A 26,596-nucleotide genomic window follows, 5' to 3' on the forward strand; every position below is an offset into this window, starting at 1 on the left:
GCCTCGGTGTCTTGTGACACCACGGGTAAATTATGCATGCGCACTCATGAAATGATTACTGTGTCACGACCGAAACTAATAATTGTATACCTGAGCAGGTTTTGTTATCAGATTGAAGAGTGAAACCATCATCACATGAACATATGAAGGATCCACTAGTGTTCTCACATACTTGGCTGCAGTCATTGAGGCTGGGAGAGTCACATTCATTCACGTCTGTAGTGATATTAATATTGAGAAAAACTGATGAAACTTCCCCAGGAGAGCATTCTCTTTTATAAAGATTATACGAGTACGTGTGGGCCTGAGAAGTGTGTGTGTGTGTTTTTTTTTTTTTTTTTTGACCCGTTTTGACTAAAGCAGGTATCGACTTTGACCATTTGTGGATGGTTTAGTAAACCATCTTTGACTAAGGTCTGAGTCAGGTATGCACCCTACTGAATAGAAGCATCCAAAACAGACAAATTAAAAATAAGTAATGGTTTTTACATGTCCATCTAATTTGAAATGGGGTGTCGATTCAAGAGTATGGAGTAGCATCTGTCAGGTTTGGATTAAAGAATGTAAAATGGAAAAAAATCTGAAATGGGGTAAGCTGGGTTCTCAAAAAGGGGGCCATGCATCCCATGCGTTATTTTAAGAGTATAAACAGGGGAAAATACGATTATTCTGGAAAGTTGAAGTGGAAAGAATAGGGGGGATTAATCCAATCATAAAATAGCCTCGAAAAATGTATTTTACCTCTGCAAGATTTCATATCTTCGGTTAAGGCATATCCCGGATGACAGCCACATGCGAAACTTCCGTTAGTATTGAGACATTTCTCGCTACAGCCATGGTTTCCCATCATGCACTCGTTGATATCTAGCAATGGACAGGGACATAACGTTAGTTAGTTGCTTCTTACGCTTATATAAGCTGCTTAGAGGTTGATACGATGTTAGATTAGCTTGTCAAGTCCCCAGACTACAAACATGTTATTAGTGACATGCTAATGCGAGATTTCATGCTCCAGGATTTCATTACTTAAATTTTACCTTTCATGATATTAATAAAACCTTACTTAGCCTTCATATTTACAACTTGGAAATCAATTTATAATATTAGATTTAAAACATCAATTTATGATATCAACTTATAATATTGACATGCTCTGCACCTGGTTCCTCTCCCGTAACTGCTCTTATAACATAACCAAAGTAAAGCGCGCGCTCTGATTGGTCAGTTTAGCGTCCACCATTTGCCCATGGGTGTACGCTGCTGACGTGAGCAAATGCAAAGACTATTTTTCCGCGCGCGCTTCTTTTTTCTGGTCACGTAAGATTTGTTAAATGAAAGGGAACTCTTTAGCTACAATGTATCAATGTTATGTTATAAAACAAGTGGTAAACACCACAGCGTACACTATTGAGTTATGGATGCACTTGGGAGGTTTGCTAAGCACTCAAGAAGCTAGAGTCGCTCTCGGCTATCGCCTCGAGCGACTCTTACGCTTCTCTCGTGCTTAGCAACCTCCCGTGTGCATCCAAAACTCAATAGTGTACGCTGTGGTGTTTACCATTTGTTTATTGTCACCGCTCTTAATTTCTATCTGACTGATTTTAATTGCAGTTTACCGTGCACTATTAGTAATGAATTAGATTTATTATAATTTGATCAAAATTTAAATTCCTTATCAGATTTTTAAATTAGATTTAGGGTACGTTGCGCCGTGCATGAGATACTTTTCCCGTTAGCACAATCCTTTGTGGTCTTTTTTATTGACTTACTGTATTGTATGTTACTTATAACAGTAATAAAGTTGATAAAAAACAATAAATAATAAACAACAACAATTTGCCGTTACCTTCACAAGTCTTTCTATCAGCTGTAAGATTGTAACCAGTCTTGCAAAAACACGTGATCTCTCCCGTCCTGTTCACGCAAATATCGGAGCAGTTACCTTTTGTTGCGTCACATGCGCTGGCTTGCGCCACTGTAAATAGAACAATATAATAACAGTGGAGCATATTACACGGCCGCGCATAGGCACGAGTTTTAACCTGTCTCTATCAAGAATGAGTGAACAAGTGACAGATGTTATCAATATTAGGAGATTGATTCGTATCCACAGTTGGACATATAATGATCTGTTACATTTGTTGCATACTATAATACAGAAAATTTTGAACGAATTTTAAGAGCAAGAATGCAGAGAATAAGTGGACGTAACCTCAGCTCAAAAAGCTGAAAATCTACGTCAGCTTCTGACGAAAACATGCTAGACAGTAGATAGGAGAAGATGCTTTCAGATCTTGGAAGCTCACATGGGAATGGACTAAGAGAGCTGGTAAATTTTCTTGCTTGATCGTTAAATAAAACATGATAAACTTGTTTATTAATAGGAATGTAAGCTTAAATTTCATAATTTAGGCAACCGGGAACTTTATGAGTGCCTATATTAAAAAGAGATAACTTCTAAGCCCATTTCAAAAGCGACTCAAAATCACAAAAGATCTGTCTTACCTTTGCACGTGACGTTATCGGAATTCAGTTCAAAACCGGGCGGACACTTGCAAATGTAGGATCCAATGCGATTTTCACACATGCGTTCGCAGTTATGGCTGCCCTCGCATTCGTTTATATCTAAGAAGAAAAAAATTGCCTATCGGTCAAGTGCACTATAAACGATCAAACAAAGTTAGGAAAAGTATAGAATTTGAAACATTCTTTCACCAAAAAACTGTGGTTTTCCTTTCCCCGCCCTCACTCCCCAACCACTAACATTTTTTCAGGTCTTTTGTTGAATTTTTCCAATACCCAAATAAAACTCTGAAAGAGGAGAATCCCTGTGAGAGTAAAGTGTTATGCCCCCAGAATACAACACAATGCCCCGTCCATAGGTCCAACCCAGAGTTCTCGCTATGGAGTCCGGCACGCGGTGTCCCTTAAAGTCGTAATTCTACTAGTTGAGAGATACATACCATAACAAGTTTGGTTATTAGCAGCAAGTTTGAAACCAGCTTGACAGGAACATTTGAAGGATCCTGGCTCGTTATGACAAGTGTGAGAACACCGTGCCACGCCGTTATCACACTCATTGATATCTGAAGAAGAAGAAGAAGAAGAAGAAGAAGAAGAAGAAGAAGAAGAAGAAGAGGTTCACATTATTATCATGATGGTAACTGGCCGTGCTAAAAGTCATTATTATGTGCATTTTTAATATTCATTTTACTCCAGCATCATATAATGATTTGTTATAAAACTCGTGCTGTGAATCAGCCGATGTGCCTTCCGTTGGAGAGTGGAGCGCAACTGGCCATTTCCGAGTGACCCTCGGCCTCTTTTTCAAAAGGTGGCCTGATGCGCAACCATTCTTATGAAAATGAGTTTAATTTTCATGTGAATAAAAACGTATTATAATATGAAAGGATAAGCACCAGGACTCGCTTTAAAAAAGAGGCAAAAGGGTAATTCGGAAATGGGCTATTGCAACTTACTAACATTATTATTTTTGATTGTCCTTCAATCATTTACTTGTGCATTAATTCACAAACATATACTCTTCCTTATTCGTTGCTGACAAAATTCGCCGTCAGTTAGAACTATTTTCTACTCTGGCTTATCAAGTCGTTCTCTTTGTGTCCTTCTTCTTATTGTTACTTTTCTTTCGCACCCTGGCTTCCTCCTTTCTCCTTCTATTTGCTATCATCGATAAGATTCTTCTTCATATCATTTGTCCCTCTGCATGTTCATTGTTCTTAACTCCTCTAGTTTTCTTTCCATTCGTATGCCTTTTTCTTTTCTTTTCTTTTTCCTTCCTAGCGCCTTTCCTTCATCGGTTAACTTGCTCGTTATTTCGTGAATGTTTTTTTTCTTAAAAGTAAAACTCAAATATGTACGTTTCACGCATTTAAAGTTAAACACCATTGTGATTCACTGTACCTGTGCAGTTTTTCATTGGATCACCTTCATAGCCAGGGTTGCACGTGCAATTATGTGAACCAGGTAAGTTGGTGCAGAATGCATTCTCCGAACAGTTGTTAAGGTTGCCCGCATCTTGACATTCGTTTATATCTAAAAGAGTACAATTACATTTGCTATTACATGGTTCCTTTCAGAACTTCGTTTGCGAAGCGAATCTCGGTGAGAAAAACAGCAATGCGAAATAAAATGTAAAAGACTTTCATTAATTCATAAACAAGTTTCAAGTACATTGAAAATAAATTTTTGCTCAAAAAACCCAAAAATTGTACTCATTGAGCCAATTAATGTTAAGCACAGAGATGTATTAAGCAGTAATTTTAAGTGTCTTCGAAAATTTTCATACTATAAAGAGACCACAAAGCTCAAAGTCAAGTCTAGTGCTGAAGAAGTGAAATTAGTACTAAGTTCTCAACTAAAAAGAGACTTTAAACGCTACAGCGATATGTATTAGAAGCCATCTTGATTAGGGTTTAACAGTTTTTCCTTAAATTGAATGATTAATTAAAATTTAAACTACCTTCGCAAATCCTTCCTTCATCGCGTGATGTGTATCCTTGCTTGCATTCACACCTAAAACTGCCAAACGTATTCACACAGGTCTGGTTGCACTGGCTGAGACTTTCATTTGCACACTCGTCATATTCTAAGAACAAACACACAAAAAAGCAAAAAGATCTTAACCACAACGAATGGATAAAAAAGAAAAGCTTTCCAAGGACGTGCGATACATTTTTATTTTATCCAGCAAAGGAGAGTTTGTGGAAAAGCCATCACATTTCCATAAGTAGATGATGAACAGTTACGAATTGAACCTGACTAAGTGCAATTAAGATGAACATCTTTTTCACCCTAATTTATTTTAAACGAGCCTTCTCTACGGAATCTTAGCTGATGGAAATTTTCCAAACCCTAACCCATTTACGATATCTCAAAGTCCTTTCGCAATTTACCCAGATGGCAAAAACAAAGGAGACACCTCTTACCAAAGCAGTCTTCACCATTGCCTGTTAATCCCGGAGGACATGGCCCGCATTTAAACCCGAATGGGTTCCTTGTGGTATTGCAAGTCACGTTATCGGCGCAAGGATCATCTGCGCATGCGTCAAGTACCTCCATCTCACAGAAGTTACCCTCGAATTCATCACTGCAGTTACATCCCACAATGCGGAAGGGGCCGGTGTCATCTCCAACGGACTCCGTGAAATCGCAAGTTCCATTGTTCTCGCATCTGCACATGTTGATCACAACAGGGTGAACAGATGTGTCATTCTTGGAATCGGTGGCAACGAATTCTAACGTGATGTTAGACGCATTGACAGGCGTCCAAAAGAAATGGCCGACATTTTCCGATGCGTTAAAAGTGAAAGATGCCCCCTCGGGTAATTCTTCCACCTCCAGCGTGACGTCATCATTGTCAGCATCGGACACTGTGAGGTAAAATTTTGTCATCTGATTCACAGTTACGTTGATTTCAGCTGGTCCTGTAATATTCGGAGGAGTGTTTTCTGATAGAAAAAAAAATCATTTCATTTGCTTCAGCATTGCTCTAACTTACGTAGATCTTAAAATAGTAATGACGAAAACAGGTTAACCTCCTGTATTGTTATAAGGGTTAGTTTAGAGAGAGGGAGACCCCGAGCTTACCCCCGCTCCCTTTTACTTCTCTTTGAAACCACATATAGTAAGTCAACCGAAGCTTTAAGGTTATTGATCAAATCAAAAGTTATCCACGAATATTATAAGTGGTATTTCTGCGAAGGTAATTAGATCTGTCTCTTTTCCCCATTCGCAATACTGAAAAATACAGCTGGAATACATCCAGTGTTTTTAAAAGTCATTCCCAGTCTTTATAAGCCGAGGATAATAAATCATATGTCAGTAACGCAGCGACATTTATTTAGTTTTCTTTTTTTTACCTAATTCTGCTATAGCAGCCTCGGTCTCCTCTTCAAATCCTTTGGTCTCCTGTGCAAGCTCTTTGTTTCCAGTTTGCATCACATCGAAGTAGCATTCTCTGTTGTCCCCACAGATCTCTTTGATCTCATCCGTAACAGCAGACAGGTTCAAGAAGGCGGGAACAAACATGTCGTCAAACGATACATTCTGCAGCGTACAGTTAGAGGATACAAAAAGTCTTTCGTCATGTGGAACAACCCCTGATGGTAGCAAGAAAGGAAAACAAAAAATAATGAGTGGACATTATGATCAGACGTTATTCTCTCTGTTACAAAAACTGTGTTTAGATTCTTAGAGGGTCTCAATGGGTAAGTGTGGTGTGGTGTAATCAGTTCTAATTCGTTATGTAGTGCTATTAATACCAGGCAGTTTCTTAGATGTGACGGTGTAAAAAGTATCATTTTGAGTTGAGGCTAGACGAAAGATGTAAGAAGTCGTGAAGAAAAACACTTGTTCCCTCTATCTATCGTCAACACTTCATATCGAATGGTTTCATTTTGCATCTTCGAACTTGTAACACTCACAAAGATTTCCCTTAAAATATCGCTACATTTTCACGGGGACTCTTTTCCTCAGTTCTCTGTGTAATTATTTGTGGTTCACTCAATCTTCTAGGCCATTAAAGGTGTAATTATTTATGTTCAAATTCAAACAAAAAAAAAAAAGAGGTTTACACGATGTAAAAAGAGAAAAAAAACCAAACGAATGAACAAACTATGATTTCATGTAAACAAAAGAAATTTTTTCCCATCGCCAAGCATTTAAATGTTAGACTTACATTGTTGTCCCAAGTGAAATATTTCTTGCTCAGTTGAGTTACTCGATATCTTTGTGCCATTGGGATACATCAGCTCATCTGTCTTGTCGCCATTGAAATTTCCAAGCAGTCCCTCAGTTTTGTTCATCATATCGCCAGGCGCCTTGACACCCAGTTGAAGAAGCTCTAAGCCAGGGGACACCTCGATAGAGAGGCCTGACGGGAACGATATGATGGCGGTATTATTGTTGATGGTACTTCTCTCGATTGACATTCCCGTGAAATCTTTGCCCTCGCCAAAATCAGCAATGGTGAAGTTCTTACAGGAACCGTCCATTCCTGTGATGGTAAAGCTGAGGTTGCCAGGGACAGAGTCATCAAACGCAATCTGTCCTTTGTCACTGTCTTTGGTCTTGAAAGCGAGAGCCGATATTACGGTAGCGTTACTCAGTCCCCCCTCGGTCGTTACGGGCCGTTTTGTCCTTGCGTGAAGGTGAACTGAACCATCCAGGGTTCGAACCAATACGTAATCTCCGAGGCCGTTAAAGGTGTACTGAAAGCCGTCAAGAGTAAGCAAGTGTGGGTCTCCCCAGAAGCGTACTGGAATAAAAAATTTAAAAGAAGTGTTACGCTGGTCAAAATTAGCTGAGTCCAATTATGGAGCTCCGACACATTTTCACTGAAACATGTCCCACGCTCGTGACAAGATGAAAAAGTTCTTTCTCTAAATTTTTTTTTTCATTTTTCCTAATCCCTTGATCCGCAAGGCATGCAGAACTTTGTGGAAATAAGCTAAGCAATTTAACAAAATCAAGACTCTGCAAGACTTTAGATAATTATCCAAACAATGTAATTGTAAATGATTAAAAAATGTAATAATAATAATAAGAATAATAAGAATAATATACGTTAATTGAAGCTCCCCCTTAGGGGCTTTTCAGCCACAATGTTGACTAACTAAGAGCTTAAAAATCCCCACTGGTAGGAGGCAGACCAGTGGGCTATTTACAGAGCGCAGCCGAGGAGTTGAACTAGGGGCAACTGAGAACAAATCCAATGAGTGGGAGGGTGGAGGACTTGAACCCAGGACACCGGTTTACAAGTCCAGCACCCTAACCACTCGGCCACGCCGCCCACACTATGTCCAACACATCTCATATTTTCTCATGTTGCTTTATCTTCGAGATTTCATTCAGCCTTGCTCGACTCAAATCAAACCGCAACAGCCTTTGTGCAACCTGAATTTCCCTCGAATATGGTTCGCTGTGCATGGCTCAAAAAGAAAATCTAAACAGCCATTTATGATTCATCTTTGCTCAAGACATACCTACCAAATATAATTAGTATCCAAGGTCGTCGGCGACGGCGTGGTCGGCACGGTCTTCGACGACAGCCGCCCGCTAATCGACGGCACGAGCACGGCAGCGGAAACTCAGTGGTACTGGCAGCGGTGGTCAGCGGTCGCTTTTCGTAAAACAAATTGCATAGGGACTCTCCTTCTCCGCAACAAGCCTCAAACGGTTCGATGTCACCTTTCTGCCTCATGGCTTGGTTGCGAAAATGATATCTGCGGAAGCAATAAATGAAAACAAAACGACTTTCATCGCGCGTTTTGATAACGTGTCGTTAGTTATGGCCTTGGTATCGGGGGAATGTGGTTGCGTCGCAACAGCATTTATCTGACTCTTCCCCCCTCTCCCCTGGTTATGTAGTGTTCTAATGATCCCTCCTGCTTAACAGTCCAATTTTTTTATAATTCCTCTTTAAAATCTCTCAGAGAGATTCCCCCTCGGGTCTCTCTAAAATCCTCCAGCCCCCTCCCCCCCGCCAACCCCTGCCAGATGATATATAATGACTGATCTCCAACTGGTTGTAAAGGGGGGAGCCGGATGCGGCGAGGTGAGGATTACAGGATGTGGAACAAGTACGCAGGATGCAAGTTTGTAACACTCTTCAGCACTGAGAACAGGCCACGTTTACCACTTACATTTGCCAGATGAGACAGTGATAACCAAATTTAAAAATATCTGCCACTAGAATTTCTTCATCGACGGAAAATCCCTCTGATTTTTCCTGACTAAACTAGGTCCAGTTTTACTATTCCTCTCTGTCCTATATTCAGTTACTAATTTACAAACCTGTAAGCTCTTCCAGCTTGAGGCGGCTCTGAAACAAAAGCACCACCTCTTCTTCCTCTACGAGCGAAATAACAACACTGGTGACTCGCACCGAACTCCGTGGTGGGAAATCTAAGCTCGTAGCAGTGAACTCTTGCACCAGATGAGCTCCTTCTCCTGTAACGGTTGTCGCGACGTGCAGACCGTATGGTTGCAGGGCAGTCGGTCAGTTCTTCAAGCCAGTCTTTGGGGTCAGGCTCTTCATTATACCAGTTCATACACTTTTGTTCGTTTGTTAACTCTATAGGCTTATCTGGGGCATTTAAAGATTTGCAGAATGTCCCACGAGTTTTAATTCCGTCTACATCGAATTCTTTAGAATCGATCTGAAAGATATTTTCACTAAAGGAGTCTTCGTCCTCAAAGCTGTACTTTTTGTCTTTTGTGGCATAACCAACAGCGCACTTTCGTCGCAGCCTTCGATTCCAGTTCATTCCACCGTCTTCGTAGCTGTAGATGATATACGAGGAGGTTCCATTTGTGACGAGGACGGCCTGATAAGAGCTTCTCTAATAAAGGATGTTTTAAGTATCGTTAGTGCCTGCGGTCTCAAATAGCAATGTTTTAACCTCATACAATATAGTGTAAAAGAAAACTAAATTGAATTTAGTTAAGCTGTTAAATTGGCGAATTGTGCAGATATTCTCCTGTTTTAGTTTTAATGACGCAACTGAAGGAATATTTTCATTATTCAAAAATTGTTGATTTCCAATGCACTTATGGTGCTTAAACACAAAAAAATATTTTTTATTACACGATTCGGGCAGTCAGAGGTTAAATAACTAAAATCAACCTATCAAAATGCTCTATTGCCTGTCAATATTCTCTCAGTATTGGACCGGGCACTGTCCCGAATGGTCCCGAATGATACCGCACTTGTGTCCCTTTGGACTTCAGTCGTATAATAAATCTCTTATTAACCAAGCTTGCTCGGGACCGTACTGGAAGAATATCGGCCTTCGGTCTTTTTTGTACGGACCTCGCTGCGCTCGGTCTGTACTGTCAAGACCTCGGGCCGATACTCTCCCAGTACGGCCGTCGCGCTTGGTTAATAAGATATATATATTGTGCGGCTCATGATAATGACATCTCCTTTTCCAAAGTTTACTTAAAACAAAATTTTTTTCAAGCGTTAAGGAATGGCCATAATGACGCACCGTTTTTGTTTGAAAAAAACGTTTCCAAAAGGGATTTTTACGTTTTTAAAGATTTGAAATGAAAGAAAAGAAAAACCAAGATTTTGTTTTGATTTTGTATTGTTTGGTTAAGAGGAAAACTCGAGCGTGAGTTTTTGGAATCATCATAGAGCAAAGTGAAGTAAAGCCAGTATAACAATCTTTTGCTGGCTGTTGCAAAGAGGGTTAGCGTTAATCCGCGATTAAAAGTTAACGTAGACTTTGAATTATCATGTCGAAGGGCGCGTATAAGAGCTAAGGCTTTGTTGGGTTTTATCTCAATATGACTCGAAAAACAAACAAACAAAGGAAAAATCCCTATGCAAAACTATTGACTGCAAATTAAAAATTTACACTGACCTCGGGTTAGGTTAATCGCGTTTTAAGCAACCCAGTCCGGCTGGATTAATTATTTCCTACACGCAAATCGAAACTTCTCTATTTTAAATCAAAGCACTTATTATGATAAATACCTCATCAGTGTAGGGGTTGAAAAAGAAAAACCGAGCGTATGGTGAAACTCTCTCCCACGTGACCACCAACATCCATGTTGCGTTAAACTCGGTAAGCCCTGAGCAGTTTTTAAGCAGAGTGGAGGTATTGTCCAGTTGCTGCAAAATTCACAACAATGAAAAAGTTCAAATTCAAACTCTGTAAAACTCTGCAGGGAAATAGACAAGATCTTTCAAGAGGGGAGGGGTGCCGGGAGGGCGTCGTTCTATACTCGCGTTTCCGGGATTTCTTTATAACCGTGTTTACAACTGATTTTTCAGACCAGAGGGACAGGTTTGCGTGCATCTTTAAGTCTCCCTTAACAACGAATAATGCTATTGGTAGAGAGAGTAACGATTAGAAGTTGAGCCAACCCCTTTTCGAGTGTCAGGAGCCCGTTCCATCGAGTCGGCGTAACGCCAAAAGTATTTTTTTACTCTGAACCAAGACCTCACCAAGGCATCATCCGGCAGCAAAACGTTTTCCTTCAGATCCTAACTTTTTTTTGTTCATTGGGTGGCGTTTATGACATAATGAGAAATCTCAATGTCAACGTAGGTAACATACCTACAGCATTAGCTTCTCGTTTATCTAAAAGATGTTACCTCTCTAAATTCCGGTGTACTGCGGTCCACAACTTGATAAGTGATGCTTGTGGTTGAGATAATATCTGTATTGGCCCAAAATACAGCAATGCAATTCTTGTTTAGGTTTCCCAGCTTCTTTGGTTCCGCACGATAATATTGCTTGCCAATGGAAATTAAGCCATTGTGGTAAATCTGCTCGAGAAAATAATTTACGGTAAAAAGATTTTCAGCTGCACAGATCTTCTTTTATGTTATTTCGAAGTTGCGTACATGAAATAGGATACACAATTAATCTTCTTTCCTTAAAAGAGTCAAAAGAACTTGCTTCAAAAATTGAGAAAGGCAGTAAGTGCTGGCAACTTTTTAATTTTGACATCAGAATATTACAAGCATTCAGCATTAGTTTAGGGGTGACCTAGAACTCGTTGGATTAAAAAAAACTTACTAAGATATAAGCTGATCTCAAATGCTGCTGCGGAAAGTAAAAAAACAGTCAGCAAAATTTGCTGTCACCGTGCGATCCGAAAATTAATTGAAGGATTATAAAATAAATAACCCCCTTTCTGGCTTGTTGGTATGTTCCAGCTGATCAATAATGTCTTTAGCTGAGAGATTGTCCCCAAAATTTGCCCTCGAACTTTCGCTTCTTGGCCAAATATCCATTTTTCGGAGAATATCTCAGCTGCAGACATTATCAGCCGACGTACCAGCTGCCTGAAGGGGTTTGTTTACTAATTAGCCTTAAGCTTGAGATATCTAGACTTAACTATAGTTTTGAATACGCAAAACAAACTGATCATCTAATCAAATTAAAAAAAACACAGTAAATACTCATATAACTAGATATGCCATCCATACTTACGTAAATGTTCTTGTAAAGTTCGCCAAAGTAAGGGAATCCACTGGCCACCTCGATACGAGTTGAAACAGTACGAATTCTAATCACCTGAACCCATATCAATATAACGACGACGAATCGTTTAGCTTTGGAGGTAATCAAAAGAAATTAAAAACCTTAAAACGAGCCATATAATGGTAAAATTTATGCTGAAAGCAAGACTCAAGAATTTGGATTCAAGTCTTGTCTTGATCGACTATTGTGTTGTTTTCTTGAGAAAGCCGTTTTTCTCTCACAGTGCTCCAAGCACCAGCTAACGAACAGTAAGGGAACCTCACGGAATGCGTGGTGGGTATCATGCAATGGATCCAGCACCCTATCTATAATTATAGTTCACCACTAAATTTTCTCCGGTTCTTATTGGTTTAAATCGATCACGTGACGTGATAGTGTTCATCGGCGGAGAGACACTATCAGCCCATAGTGCCCGCCCGCGGAAAGTACCCGAATGGATAGTGCCCGTCCGCGGAAAATACCTGGATTGATAGTACTCATCCGTGAAAAATTTTGAATAGTTTGACCGCCGCGAAGTTAGGCAGATCGGAAAAACAGTGACTTTTCAATTCTGACAGATATAACGTATCATTTAGCCAATGTTCGGTTGCGAATTATTGACATTTGTGACAAGCTGTAGGCGCGGAAGAAAATTTAGTGCTGAACAATAAAAATAATAGAGTGTTTATGTCTCGGAACTATCGGTCTGATAGTTGCCCCTTGGAAATTTGATGTTCTTAAAACTAGCATATTTGCCCTCGAAGCTTTGCTTCTCGGGAAAATATTTGTTTTAAGAACATCAAATTTCCGCGGGGCAACTATCAGCCGATAGTTCCTCGACAGAAACACTCTATTGTTTAAAGAATAGATACACTTTTTGCCGCATCATGTTTCGATTACAGGGATCGGATGGACTGGGGCAGGTTTCAATGTGAGTTAACGCCTTACATAGCGTTTACCTCTCACGAATCTTTGACAACTGAAGAAAATTGTATTCTCCCCAAGTGTCTCTCACCAAATAACTAGCTTTTGAAGAAAGGAGTTAATATTTTGTACCTCTGCATCTACCATTTCTCTCCACGAAACCAGGTAAACAACGGCAGACAGCTCCACCAATGGTGTTGATGCATTCAGAGTTAATAGGGCATATCGCATTACCTTTGGCACATTCGTCGATATCTGCAATGGAGTAAAACCTCATAAGGCGTTTACTGCAACAAGGAGATAGAGTAAATATATTTGAATCATAACTGTGACTTAATTAAAATTATTAGAAGGAGTTCATTACTCTGCTATCTCTTAGGTCCCTATTTTCCACGCTGCTCTTCAGTTCCACTGACTCGGAGTCCCAGGAGTTCCCATGAGGAATTTAACCAAGGGCCCCGGGAGTCCCCATGAGGAATTTAACCAAGGGCCCCGGGAGTCCCCATGAGGAATTTAACCAAGGGCCCCGGGAGTCCCCATGAGGAATTTAACCAAGGGCCCCTGGAGTCCCCATGAGGAATTTAACCAAGGGCCCCGGGATTCCCCGTGAGGAATTTAACCACGGGCCCGGGAGTCCCCATGAGGAATTTAACATTGGGCCCCGTTTTTACGAAGCGTGGATAACGCTATCCACTGGACAAATCTTTATCCTGGCGATGCTTGGGGCAAAGAAATGACTTCGAGTCTCCACGTAAAATCGAAGCTCAAGGTTTCGCACTCGAACTCTGTGCTCCGATGTTCTACCACTGAGCTGCAAAAACTCCATGGTGAGTTATGCCAGAAGCCATTGCTACTTTCAAATGGAAGTTTCATTCTAGAGATCAAGCAAAAGACTTACCTGTACAATTGAACAGAACTTTCGGATCCACACTATTGTTATAGAAAGCCTCAAAACCTTTTTTACAGTCACATTCAAATCCTGGTCGTTTGTTCTCGCACTCTGCGTTTTTATCGATCTTATGGCAAATATGGCGATCCACTTCACATTCGTTAATATCTAAAGGGAAAAAAAGTAAATTTTCTAGGGTTAACACACTGGTTTAAAGCTACGCTTCCTCATTTGAGACTTTCTTACAAAAATTAGGATCTCATCATGTATCTGAGGCTGAATGTTGCAGAATCGTCAAGACTTCATTTCATCTAACATGCCGCTAGTCTCCTTAATTCTTTTCTAATTTCTTTCTCATGCTCATAACTTTGTTTCTTTTTTCTCCATTTTTTCGTGAGAAAATTTGAAGCGATTCTAATAGAAGTATCAGTCAAAAACCGTGTGTTTTACGCAGAAGTTTAGGAGCCTACAACATCGAAATTGAGATGCAATGAATATATGAAGTTCATATATTTTGAACTGCGGTATTAGATACGTATGATGTGCGATCCTCGCAGTAGATAGCGCTATTTATGCAATAGCGAAAATCAGACCTGAAAAAAATCACGCCTGTACGGGACTCGAACCACTGACCTCTGCGATACTAGTGCAGCGCTCTACCAATTGGGCTTACAAGCCAACTGGGAGCAGGCCGTTAAGTTGATTCGTAATAAAATTTTTCAGGTCTGATTTTCGCTATTGCATAAATAGCGCTATCTACTGCGAGGATCGCACATCATACGTAACATCGAAATTGTCGATGTCACCGTGACATTTAAGTAGATGCTATTTCTACCTGAGTTTCAACGTTGAATTTGCCGCTCCAGAAGTAAGAACATAGACAATAACCACCCGAGCAAAGACGTACATCAGCAAAAACTCAATTCACATACCCTCTGAATTTTTAAACCAAGTAAGCCAAGCATTGCGTTACAATGCGCACCCCGTCGCGATCCTCCCTTCCCCCCACAAACTATTTTGTCACTAGTTAATCTTAATGAGAAGCTTATTAACCCCTGATCGCAACTTACCTTTGCATCTTCTTTCACGATCGTCGTATTTGTATCCATGTGGACACCCACAATAGTAAGATCCTGGTGTATTTATACAATATGCACTGCTCCAGTAGCAATTGTTTTCAAATCTACTCTCACATTCGTCAATATCTGAGGAGATTAAAAATCGTTTTTACTCACACTTTATGATAGTCACAGAGAAGTTACCTTCACTATGAATATTTTTTTAGCTTTGATTTCTTTTATTTTTTTGTATTTTCTGTACGCATTTTACTGCTGTTTCGATAGCCGAATGGTATGATTGGAAAAATTCGTTATTTTAGCGATGACCATTCTTATCGAAGTAAAAAACGGTATTGTACCTCGCCTAAAATATGATATTAAAATCTATGTCGTATTTCTCGACACTCCACCCAACACAATCATAATGAACCCCTTCACTTCCCTTTCCCACTCCCCCTTAGCTCAGCCCAGTCCCCCCTCCCTTTCCTCCTTCACCATCTGCATTATTCAGTCTCAAAATGATGCATCTAAGGAAGAGAATAAATGAAAAATATCATACCGTCACAGGTGTTATTGATGGCATTGTAGCGAAATCCTCCTTCGCAAAGGCAATCATATGAACCAGGAGTGTTTTTGCATTTGGCATTCTCTGGGCACTTGAAATAACCTTCTTTGCATTCGTCTATGTCTGAAAAGTAAACAGTTTGCGTTTGTTGATATCATCAAAAGCCTTTTCACATCAATGAACAAATTTGCTCTGTTCACTCTACAAGGTATAACAGTTGACTTTTCAATATAGACTGGGTTGGAATACCTGATAAAACAAACGATTAACGCATAATCTGCAGTTTTTAATCCTTTCTTGATTAAAAATATTCATTAACAATGTACGAAAATGTTGTTTATTTCAAAATAACCTTTATGCCACCCCACCCCACCTCCCTGATCTCCGATGCAACCCTCTCCCTCCTCTCCCCCAACCCAAGTCAGACAATAGATATCAACATTTATAACCCACCCATTAATCTTGGCGCGATTTTATTGGTTACTTTACGTCACGTGGTGCAAAATCACAGGACAGTTATCACGCAATAACCCCCGTCCGCGTCGATATTTGTCCTCCGATTTTTTCCGTGAAAAAGAAACATAGTCAACACAAGAGTTTCAACTTTTCCGTTCTCCTAGTTATATGTAAGGAAACCAAACACGTTTTTTTGAGTCTAGCGATAGTGACATTAAGGAGCTGGTCGCAAAAGCTGTTCCGGAAAGTACAAAAAAGATAACAAAATATGCTGTCAATGTCTTTGAAGGTGAAGAAAGTTGCGAGTTGACTTTTAAAATGTAGTCCTACACAAATTTGAATTTAGTCATTTTGTAAAATAGAGAATTAATACACTGTGATTTCTAACTATAAAATAAACCAACCGTTCTCGCCCAACTTTAGTACATCGGAAAATGTGAGCCAAAAGCGCCAAGTTTTCGAGTTTTTTATCTAAGGGGCGTTATGAGAGTTAATTTCAAATGACAGCTTGTCAAGTTTTGGTCCAATCACACTGAAAATAAAGTTATTTAAACCAATCAAATGTACTTGCTTGCTTGCGTCAATCACGCGCATTCTCCATCCGATCACCACTGGCTTTTTTACTGTGTTTACGCGCAGTTTAATTGCGATGTGAAAATTAATGGGAGGGTTCTAAAATAAATAAACCCCGTTCTGGCTTGCTGGTATGTCGGCTGATAATGTCCGCGGCTGAGAGATTGTCCTCAAAATTTCATATTTGCCCTCGAAGCTTCGCTTCTCGGCCAAATATTCATTTTTCGGACAATCTCTCAGCCGCGGACATTATCAGCCGACATACCAGCCGCCCGAAGGGGTTTATTTACTAAATATGGTTGGGTTTCAGGTGACGTCACAAGCTTTGCTGAAGTTAGTGTCCGCCATGTTGGTGTCCCTCGGGTGTCAAAGTTATGAATAATTAGTCGATTTCTATAGTGAAGCCCTCTCTCTTATTGCCGTATTATTTCGCCAACTACATGAATATCCAGGAAGAAAAAAGCGATAAAAGTATCTGGCATTCATCTTAAGGTATCCCAGTGCTCTCTGAGTATGCCGAAAGCTGAGAGAGTGGGAAGGAAAGATGTTTGCAAAAGATCTCGGTCATTGGGGTTGACCCTGGAAGCATACCAGCCGAGAAGTTCAGTCCAAAATGCTTGCCTCCTGTGGAAGCGTCGGACTTGCTGAGTTACTTCGTTCTTGAGACCAGCTTCTACACCAAGAAGCAGTTCAAGGCGTTCAAGAGTCTAGAGGCGTTTAATCAAATGGTGTCGGGATTTGTAACCTCAGTTGTAGGCAAAGTAATCGCCGGCAAGTATGCCGTGAGAGCACGAGTTTGGCATTCCCAGCATATGAATGATCCTTTAGTGAACATTTGGGTAATTTCCGAAAACGATGGGACTATTTTGTCAGCCCATTGCTTGGGATGCAAAGCTGGACTGGCTGAGTCATGCTCACATATCGCGAGTGTTTTATTTATGTTAGAGGCAACTACTAGAATTCATGTCAAGGTCGCTGGGTGTCACGAAAACTCAGACACCGAAAACTCAGGTCCCTCGAAGTGTTCTCCAAGCTTCCGAAGTGCTCCATAATTCGATAGTGCATAGCATAAAGCATGAACCAATTTTTTATAATATAACCGGTGGAATAATGCAAAAAATCCAACGCGAAAGACGAACAACAATATCAAGAGTGATTCTTCAGTGAGTCGAATCGTGACGGCGCTGATGCCGAGTCTTCTTTCGCGTTGTTTTTTTCTTTCTGCCTCATTTAAGAACTCTAGCCCAAGGGTCGCAAAATTGTCTTCGTTTTGGGACTGGTGGGCCGAGTCTCTGTTTGTATCCATTATTATCGCGAAATATTTAAGACTTTTAACAGCGCGACAACAAGGATCTGTGCGACGAAGTACAAAAAGGTAAACAAACGTCCCTTTCGGCTCGTCAAAATCACGCCACATTTTAATACTTTGGTGTTGGAGCGAGCGCATTTGATCCCGTTAACTGTGAATGAAAAGTTCAAAATTAACGGGGAAAATGGAGGAAATCTAAGCTAAATGAAGTCTTGTGTCACTCTAAAATGTTTTAATACTCAACCATCGGACGATTTTGCGAAACGTGCAACTTGCGGCCTTGCTTTTGCTGCTTCCGTTGGATGAAGACCCAAAAGGTCAAAATACACGAGGGATTACCAGGAGTGATCATGAGTCGAGTTTATCTCTTGAATTTTCGAGGAGTCTGAGTTTTCGGGGTGTGAGTTTTCGTGACACCCCAAGCTTACTTGCACTCAGGTAAAATGCTCATGGATTTTGCCGACATAGGTCAATGAAGTGCCGTATGCGAGGGCTAAAGACATCGATTTCTCATCGGCTAAGAAGCTCAAAGAAAAGCTCGACCAAAAAATCGAGGATCTACAACAGCCGCAAGCCTCGAAAAATACAGCAACTTCTAGTTCCTCCTGTTCTTCCCCTTGATTTGTGATGATCTTAGGTATAGCGCATTAGATCATATATATAATGAATTTTGCGCTATAAAAATAATAAAATTATTAAATTATTATACGAAAAAATCCTTAGTCTTTATGCTTTCCACTTTTGCTCGAACAGCCAACAATAATGCATAAAACCATCCCTTCTTTCTCACATAAACTCTTCGTTAGATACGGTTTGTTTACGCTCGAGGGACACCAAGATGGCGGATAGTAACCGATGCTAAGGTATTGGTCACGTGGGTGAAACCCAAGGATAGCTTACCATCACAGTATCGTCCGCGATATCCGTTGGGGGGACAGCGGCACTCGTATGTTCCACGAAGGTTAATGCAGGCCGAATTACGATGACAACGGTCTGAGTTAAGGCTGCACTCGTTTATATCTATTTGAAAAGTAAACAAGAGAAACACGAATTAGACAAAATAATGTTGAGTTATAGCGACAGAAACGAGACGTTTGGTGCTACCAAAAGCAAATTCAGTTATTACAGACATAGAACTCAACATACAGAAAAAGAGCTCTTCTTTCAGCATTGGAAAAATGTTAACCAAGGTTGGTGTTCCTGTTAATTAAGGTTCAAATAGATCTCTCCTTTTTAGATATGGCGCAAATCAGTTTTATAGGAGTTGTTTGCATCGACAGGGCAACATTTCTATTTCAAGGGGCCTAAAACCTTTCGTACCGAGATTTCAAAGCTAATTTTCCTTACCAATTCCTTACAACTCTTACGGGGTCAGTTCTGAGAAAATAATATTTATCAAACAAAAATCGCCTAACTATCTCTGATAAAGTGTATAAATATGACGAGAGGAATTACAAAAGTTTGAATATAAAGGAGAAGTTTTAATTGGACTGTTCTGTGGACAAGTCAAACGTGTTAGTATCTAAAATTATTTTAGACTAGATTAGTTTTACCTGTCTCCACAAGAAAAATGATATGTCTAATGATCCACACCAAAGAGTGACGGAATATGACAAAGCTGTACATGGGATCTTCGCCGCGTAGCTGAAACAAGCGCTCCAATTCCATGAAATGGTATTCCCGAATGATTTTCAAGTTGTCTGATGAGTAGTTTAAACCATTAAGAGCAAAGAAGTAGCGAACATCAAGATGAAGAATTTCTATGATAAATCGTTCAATTGTGAATGTGTAGACAGTGGTAATGTGCATAGCATTGATCTGGGACACAAACGCCAAGGTCTTGTTGCTTACTACCTCATTTAACTCTAGCACAGACTGCCTAGTCTTGTTAAGGAAGGAATCAAGTTGGCACATGGACAAGTGCGAAACCGGGACTTGAATGTCCAGGGAATTCACCAAAAAGTGCTGGCTTACACCCAACATCTGACTCATGACTTCGAACGTGCGAATTATCAGCAGTTTCCGAATCACCACGTGAAATTCTTGAACGGTGAGATTGTAAGACAAATCAGCTTCAGTTTTATTGATTTTTTCTGCGACTTCGGCCAGAGTCATATTCAAATTGTTTGCGTAACGTACCAAGGTGTATCTTGTGCAAAGGACTTCAATTCTCAAGGGGCTCAGATTATGAAAGATGATCTCAGTCAAATTGAAGAACTCGATCAGGACTTCAGCAGTGACGTTGTAAGACATCAATATTTTCCGTACTTCATGTTTAGCATCCTCCATCGCTTCCCTGTTAAGTTCAAAAATGTTTTTCCTTGTCTTCACGATGAACGTTACAAGTTGTGGATACAACTTGTAGTCGTTAAACCGCATAACTGTCTTATTCAACAGTTCTGCAAATTCTGGTAAGGTAATTTTGAGGAGCTCCATGTCTTTCGGGGTCACGTCTATCAGAAACGCAGTTAAGTAACGAAACTCCATTGGAATTTTGGAACGCACCAGATCTAATATAGTTGTCATATTATCCAGGTCATCCTTAAGTTTGCTCACCCAAACATCCAACGAATGCCGCACCAAACGGATTCTCATTTGAAGTCCACTGACGTAATCTTTACCTAGCTCCGCGATCTTTATCAAGCGGAGGAAGGAATAGTGTTTGACTTCATCTGTATCAGGCACAGCCAAGATGGTGCCAAGTTCTTTCGCGGTCCGGTTCAGAAATTCAAAAGCTGATAAACTGATCTCCAAAGCCCCAGAAATATAACTAACGTTTTCGGTTTTTAAGAAATGCAGGAATAGCTTCAGAATGGGTGTTGTATCCAAGCTGACATTCTGTATCAAGGCTAGTTCTTCCAGCGTTTCACTCCCTGAGACTTTAAAAATGCCGAGTGTTTGTTGCAAGGCCAAAATTCTTCGTAAAACAGTTTCCACCTCGGAGACAAATACACCTTGGAAAACATCTTCGAATGTGATTTCTTTAAACTGAGATGTATTCAGCAGAAACAGAGAAACCTCGGGCAGAGTGAATTCCAAGTACATCAAGCATCCTGTGGAGATATTATACATAGATGCAATCTCTTGTTTGGACGAGCTGTTGGCGAGCTTGCTGAGGAGTGCCAAAATGGTTCGTGGCTTAGAGCTGTTTGTGTAGTTGTGATATTCGTAAACTGTTTTGTTCTCCAGCTCAGTCAGGTTAAAGGTCATCCTGCATTCTGAACTTAGAGTAATGTTTTCCGTTGCGTTTATTTCCATGTATCCAACGAAAAGCAGCAGACACCATAGGATACCCTTGGCAATGAAACCGCTTGTGTCTAGAGCTCTTCCCATCCTTTGACAATCCTCTAGCCTTTGAAAATAGGTATTTTAATTCAATATTTTAAGAAAATATTCGATTGAATTTTTGTAGAAACCTTAATAGATGCTCATTTTATGAGGTTTCTCAATTTTTTAACTTAACGCAATATACCCTGTCGGGACACTGCTCAAAAAATGGAGTGTACTCGATCCAAGTGCCTAAAACCAAGAAATTTTTACAGAAAAAATCCCGATATCTAGAGCTACATACTGTGACGAGTAAAATTAACTTCCCTTCCTAATAAAAGGAAAGCATAACTTTTAATTTGGCGAGATACAGAATAGGAAAAGCTCTCATCATAAAAAATGAACGACGAACATAATTACGGAGATGAACAGATGAATAACCTTGAGAACGGACCAAACGTGAAAATAAAGCAGTCACGTTTCATTTACTCAAATCATTATTAAGAACAATTCACTTGTACCCTGGCGTCAGCACAGCAAACACGTAGAGACAATTTTCATGCCCTCAGGCGATGGAAACAATATTTTCTTTCGAGGTAATTCTAGATGTTTTTTCTCTTCAGACAATGCTGTAAGAGTGACTTTGCCAGCGAGAGAACAAGTGAGTCTAATCGCAAAGAATCATTTTTAATAGTTGATTTTCGAATGCATAGGTTTGTATAATTTGCCGCAACATTTTAAAATTGGATAAACTGATCACCAAAGGAGGTAGTCAATATTGGCTGAAGAATTAGCATTAATGCTGAAGAAATAAAAGCACCCAAGCTTGGGTGACATGAGAGTAGAAAAATGGACTTTTATGGGTTAACCTTTCTAATTTTGAACTTTATTGCTCGATTTTTTGTTCGTAGCTTTCGAGAAAGTTTCTTTTCACCTGGAGGCCATGGTTTGCTAATCCGTAAAGCCCTCCATGTATCGATCTACTAATGTGAGGTTACAGTCTCCGAACAAAATAACGACGTGAGGCCAAGGGTGGCATAGCTTATTCTATATCATTTATGGACTTCGTTCGATCTTTAACAATCGTGGCTTCTAAACAAAAGCAATTCACACAAAAACAACTTTTGAAGCAAAGTCTGTGTTTCGTTGGATGTTCGTTTCACTCCCAAGAAGTCACAGCAGTAGAAGGAAGTCCGCTACTTCTTAATTCTAAGTCTGACACGACTTGAAGTAAAAGCTACTTCACGTGTACGTTAAGAGCATTGGTCGATGTTTGGTGTGCAAACTTCCTAGAGCAGGTTTGTAAAAAAAGACCACAAAAACAATCATCTTTCTGCTCTGATGAGTCCCGTACGCATAATCAGGCAACATGACGCATGAGATTTCAGAGGCGAAGGTTCAAGAATGTTTTGGGCAAAGCTTTGTCACGTCGTTGCCAAAATACAATTACGAGTGGTCCAAAATGTGATAACCATTTTCTTTATCAAGCCTGTTGACCAATAAAAGTTACATAAATCACGTTCGAAATTTAGTGTGGAACCCTCCGGCATCTCTACTCTGAGAGCAATAACAATAATCTTTTAAAATCACAATGCTAGAATCTTTCTTTCACTTGAGTCTTCTTTATATTCGATCGCATGCTCAAAATTACCATCAATTTATACGCAACTAGGCCGAAATGACAATTTCTGAAACTGGTAATCTAGATGAATTGGAAAGTTGTTGCGAAATAAGTAGACGTTTGTGAAGAATGCTACCAAATTAAAACGTCGGTGAGGCCTGTGAAATGCGATAAACATCAGTTACGAAATGTTCAAACTTTCGAAACGCAAACAAGTACTTGTGCCTTCCTTACTTAATCGTCTTTTAGCTTTGATATATGAAACTGCGGAAATAACTGAAATAACTGTGGGTCAAGCCTGAACAAAACTCCCTAAAAACACCCGAGTAGCTGCCGTCACGGTCTGCAGAACTTGTAAACTGAAGCCTGAATTTTTAAAGGTCGTTCACGGTACAAGACAATCTTATAAAATGTTTCTTTGCCATCCTAGTCCCTTGTCATTTTTTAGTTACTCTACCTTACCAAACGGTTTTTTTTTTTTTTTTTTTGTCGTGGAAAATGACGATCGAGAAACATCGTGGCGTAGGAGTATAGGTATTTCGTGAATCTACTGAAATTACTATAGCCGTGTTAATTCTTTTCTTAAAAACAAAATTCAAATGTCGATTAATTTAAACTTAGAAAATGAGTCTTAAAAATGCACGTTTTGTAAACTTTTACCATAACCTCTAAACATATACAAATCCTTAAACAATTTGGCTAATACTGCTTAACGAATTCCTTTGTATCCAGTTGCGGAAAAAATTGTTTTGCTCAAATACAACCAACGCTTATTTCAATATGAACTCTGCCCCCTCATTAGAAGACAACGAGCAAAGAAAGAATTCTCGAGTTCATTTATTTCTCACTATGCAATAGCATCGAACGGGGAAATTCAAATCACGGCCCTTCCGTTTGCAATTCAAACTATATATGACTCTAGCTGCTTTTAATTAAAGGTATCAAAGCATTTTGGTTCCTTCTCACTGTCATTCTGGTTTTACTCTCACTTAAACTGACCCTGGGTGGTTTGTGGGAACGTAGTATTCATAAAAACGTGCAATTTACAAGCTGATACTGATCAAGAACAAGATAATACAATTAACAATACTATTACAGATTAAGTCATATGAGGTTTTCCTTGCAGCCGAACCCGAAACTTTTACTCAGTCAAATTACGTGACCGGCAACGAGTGCAAAGTGAACGGTGGAGCTTACCGTCAGTATACAGGTGTACTGTGGGACTGTTAACTGCTTCACTGTCCGCAGCTGGGGAGCAAAGAGAGTCAAATGAGCGGACGGTTATCTTAATGGGAATGAATCAGTGAACTTAATTCTTGATGATAAATAAAAAAATTGCAAACTGCGACTCCCTCAACCATTAAAACAATTCCTTTTATTTTTCGCCATCGAGGCGTGCACATAAACACTTCGTTTAATTCAAACTATATTGGACATGACATATTGCTTCAAATAACTATGATGAAACACTTTTTCTCTCTATCTACAAAGTATCTTATTTTAACGAGTTGGCAATAAGTCTTGTTCTAAACACAAACCTGATGTTTTTCGATGCATCAAATACCTCAAGCATGGTGACGTTTTGCTTTTTAATCAGTGTTTTCGCTTCAAATTGTTTCCTTCTTACGACAAGAAAATTTCAGTAAATTCTAGGACATAACTATTCTATTACGTCAGCATCTACATCACCGAGATGTGTTCGACATGTTTGAAAAACAAAATAATCCGGTTTTATTTGGTAATTGTCTTTTCGGCGGATTTACGAAATAAAGAGAGTTCTAGAGGGCTTTTCTTCTTTGATTTTTTAGCCCCTTGATAATAACTATTTGTCATTCAAAAGGGCGCAAATAACGACGAATAAGTTTATAATAATAATAATAATAATTTATTACTTTATAGTGCTCTTTTTAACATATAATGATCAAAAGCGCATTATAAGCAAATCTATGGCTTGTTTGATCGGAATCACGGAAGGTTGGCAAAGTTGTGTTGTTTTTCAGCGATGAGGACCAGCATATCAACATGAGAAACATCTGAAAATTGTTAACTTCGAAGTTTCCGCCAACGTTCTGATCTTTACGCCTTTATACGTGGAATCAAACTCTCCGCTTAACATACTCAACTTAAAGCGCCAGTAATCACAGCTTTAAGTCGCCAACGTTCTGATCTTCACTCCTTTGCACAAGGACGCAAACCATAGTTAAGAGAGGGGACTGGTTATGAAGGCCGGCATACATCAGAGAGCTAGGTTATTGTTCGAGTTTATCGAAGCCAACCAAGCGTGACCGTGCACACACATTCAAGATGGCGGGGAGCTAAAAGACTTGTGTACGTGGTTTGATCTGTTTCTAAAGCGTCACGATGTAGTTCTGTCCACCGGGACAGTTTATTTAAGTATCTAAACTCGAAATTACAATGCCTGGCGACAACTGTGCCGTGTTTGGTTGCGGTACGTGTCGTATAACGAAAGGAATGGGCATATTTAAGTTGCCCTCGCTGCGAAATGCCAAGTATGAAAAATGGCGCAAAGAGTGGCTGAATCAGCTGACCAAAACAAGAATTATCGACAAAGATTTCCAAAGTCAAATCGATAAAGGAAATGTATTTACATGTGAGAAGCATCTCGATCCTAAGGATATCGAAACGTGTAAGTATTCGAGTAAAATATCAATCAACTGGTACCAGGAGAAGATCAAGAGATAACTCTTAGTCCAATGACTATATTTGATGGATGATTTTTGTGCTCACCCTATTGTATTAACTAAACTATACTTGTTACCATTTCAATTAGCTGAAAGTAATTATAAACCGTGACAAGTATTTATTTGATTCCAGAGAGATGAGGAACATGGGTTTCATGCATACAGTCAGTAACAGCTTTTAAATGTAATGATAAAATGTTAATTTTGTATAACATCAATAACAATGTTTCTTGGGAAAAGTATAAGCCAGGTAACTTTTAATGCTCATTAAAATCCTCTGAGTCAATCAATACAATTTTAGCAATATGGTGAAAAGTCATTAAAATTTATATTGGACTAGGACTGCCTGTCATTTTCAGATTCTTTACAAGCTCTGCTTATTTCCTTACGTGGTGCTTTGGATTTCAACTGCTTTGCTTGTACCTTATGCTTCTGTATGATATCCTTTGCGAAAGAAAAGGAGCGGACTCTTACATACAGTTGAATGATGTTATGTAGTACATCTTTGTCAACAGTGCTTTCTGCTGTAAGTTCAGCATCAGACAAAATTAAATGATATGCAGAGACTACATCTATGTCATGGGTAGATCTTGATATAATGTCAGTACAATCAAGCTTTCTTATGTCAGCCTTTGAAGTTATATCCCTAAAATAGTGCTCAGCTCTTTCAAAAATTGTTTGGGTATTCTTTTTTATTGTCCATAAGCCTCCACGATTTAAAGATGAAGTTAGCCTCAGGCTATCTGAAACAACCTGGTCATCTGACTTTCCAGCCTTAAGAATTGAGATTGCTTGCTCAATTTCCGGTGATTTTTTATTTTTTTTATGCCAGTTTGTTATGAAGTTTATGTAGAGTATATCCTCCTATGTAATATAGTCCAGCTTCTTCTTCAGCTGAGAGTTTAGTTAATGGTGCAAAAGTACAAATACTAGAGTCTTTGGCTTTCTCCTTGCTGCCAGCCAATATAAAATCTGCCACTTTGGTAGATAGCAAAATGTCGCTGCATCCCTAGACAACCCCTCAAAATAAATTACTGCATTTGAAACTACTGCAGAGTAGAATGAAGTATAGAATCGTTCCGCGTTGCCAGACTTGACCAAGCGACCATACATGTTTTTGATTTCGCTTATATCTCCATTTGCTGGATTTATTTGGTAGGTATTTATTTCCTCTCTAATCGAACTTGGAATCAATTTCTTTCGAACTATTTTGGCTTTTGCTTTGTGGAT

At 39.5% G+C, this 26,596-nt stretch overlaps 1 protein-coding gene and 1 long non-coding RNA gene across 2 annotated transcripts in view; one reads left to right on the forward strand and one right to left on the reverse strand.

The window, feature by feature from the left end:
• The window catches only part of LOC111346830 (uncharacterized), a 28,397-nt gene extending 4,380 nt beyond the window's left edge, over nucleotides 1-24,017 (reverse strand). The window contains exons 1-22 of the mRNA XM_088741306.1: nucleotides 23,862-24,017; nucleotides 19,330-21,128; nucleotides 18,677-18,796; nucleotides 15,433-15,561; nucleotides 14,886-15,020; nucleotides 13,825-13,983; nucleotides 13,059-13,181; nucleotides 11,973-12,094; nucleotides 11,129-11,302; nucleotides 10,505-10,642; nucleotides 8,818-9,365; nucleotides 8,011-8,246; nucleotides 6,701-7,279; nucleotides 5,883-6,122; nucleotides 4,950-5,471; nucleotides 4,484-4,609; nucleotides 3,925-4,056; nucleotides 2,964-3,086; nucleotides 2,506-2,625; nucleotides 1,847-1,975; nucleotides 742-864; nucleotides 91-216 (exon numbers count right to left, since the gene is read on the reverse strand). Of these exons, the coding sequence (XP_088597432.1) occupies nucleotides 91-216; nucleotides 742-864; nucleotides 1,847-1,975; nucleotides 2,506-2,625; nucleotides 2,964-3,086; nucleotides 3,925-4,056; nucleotides 4,484-4,609; nucleotides 4,950-5,471; nucleotides 5,883-6,122; nucleotides 6,701-7,279; nucleotides 8,011-8,246; nucleotides 8,818-9,365; nucleotides 10,505-10,642; nucleotides 11,129-11,302; nucleotides 11,973-12,094; nucleotides 13,059-13,181; nucleotides 13,825-13,983; nucleotides 14,886-15,020; nucleotides 15,433-15,561; nucleotides 18,677-18,796; nucleotides 19,330-21,109 (5,884 nt within the window). The 5' untranslated portion in view covers nucleotides 21,110-21,128; nucleotides 23,862-24,017. The remainder of the gene's footprint in view (nucleotides 1-90; nucleotides 217-741; nucleotides 865-1,846; nucleotides 1,976-2,505; nucleotides 2,626-2,963; nucleotides 3,087-3,924; nucleotides 4,057-4,483; nucleotides 4,610-4,949; nucleotides 5,472-5,882; nucleotides 6,123-6,700; nucleotides 7,280-8,010; nucleotides 8,247-8,817; nucleotides 9,366-10,504; nucleotides 10,643-11,128; nucleotides 11,303-11,972; nucleotides 12,095-13,058; nucleotides 13,182-13,824; nucleotides 13,984-14,885; nucleotides 15,021-15,432; nucleotides 15,562-18,676; nucleotides 18,797-19,329; nucleotides 21,129-23,861) is intronic.
• On the forward strand, nucleotides 21,565-25,705 carry LOC148719414 (uncharacterized). The gene is made up of 2 exons (XR_015994058.1): nucleotides 21,565-21,704; nucleotides 21,955-25,705. It is a non-coding gene; the product is annotated as an uncharacterized LOC148719414 (long non-coding RNA).
• Nucleotides 25,706-26,596: the final 891 nt, after the last annotated feature.

The sequence above is a fragment of the Stylophora pistillata genome, chromosome 12 (assembly GCF_964205215.1).
Source record: "Stylophora pistillata chromosome 12, jaStyPist1.2, whole genome shotgun sequence".
Classification (NCBI taxonomy): Eukaryota; Metazoa; Cnidaria; class Anthozoa; order Scleractinia; family Pocilloporidae; genus Stylophora; species Stylophora pistillata.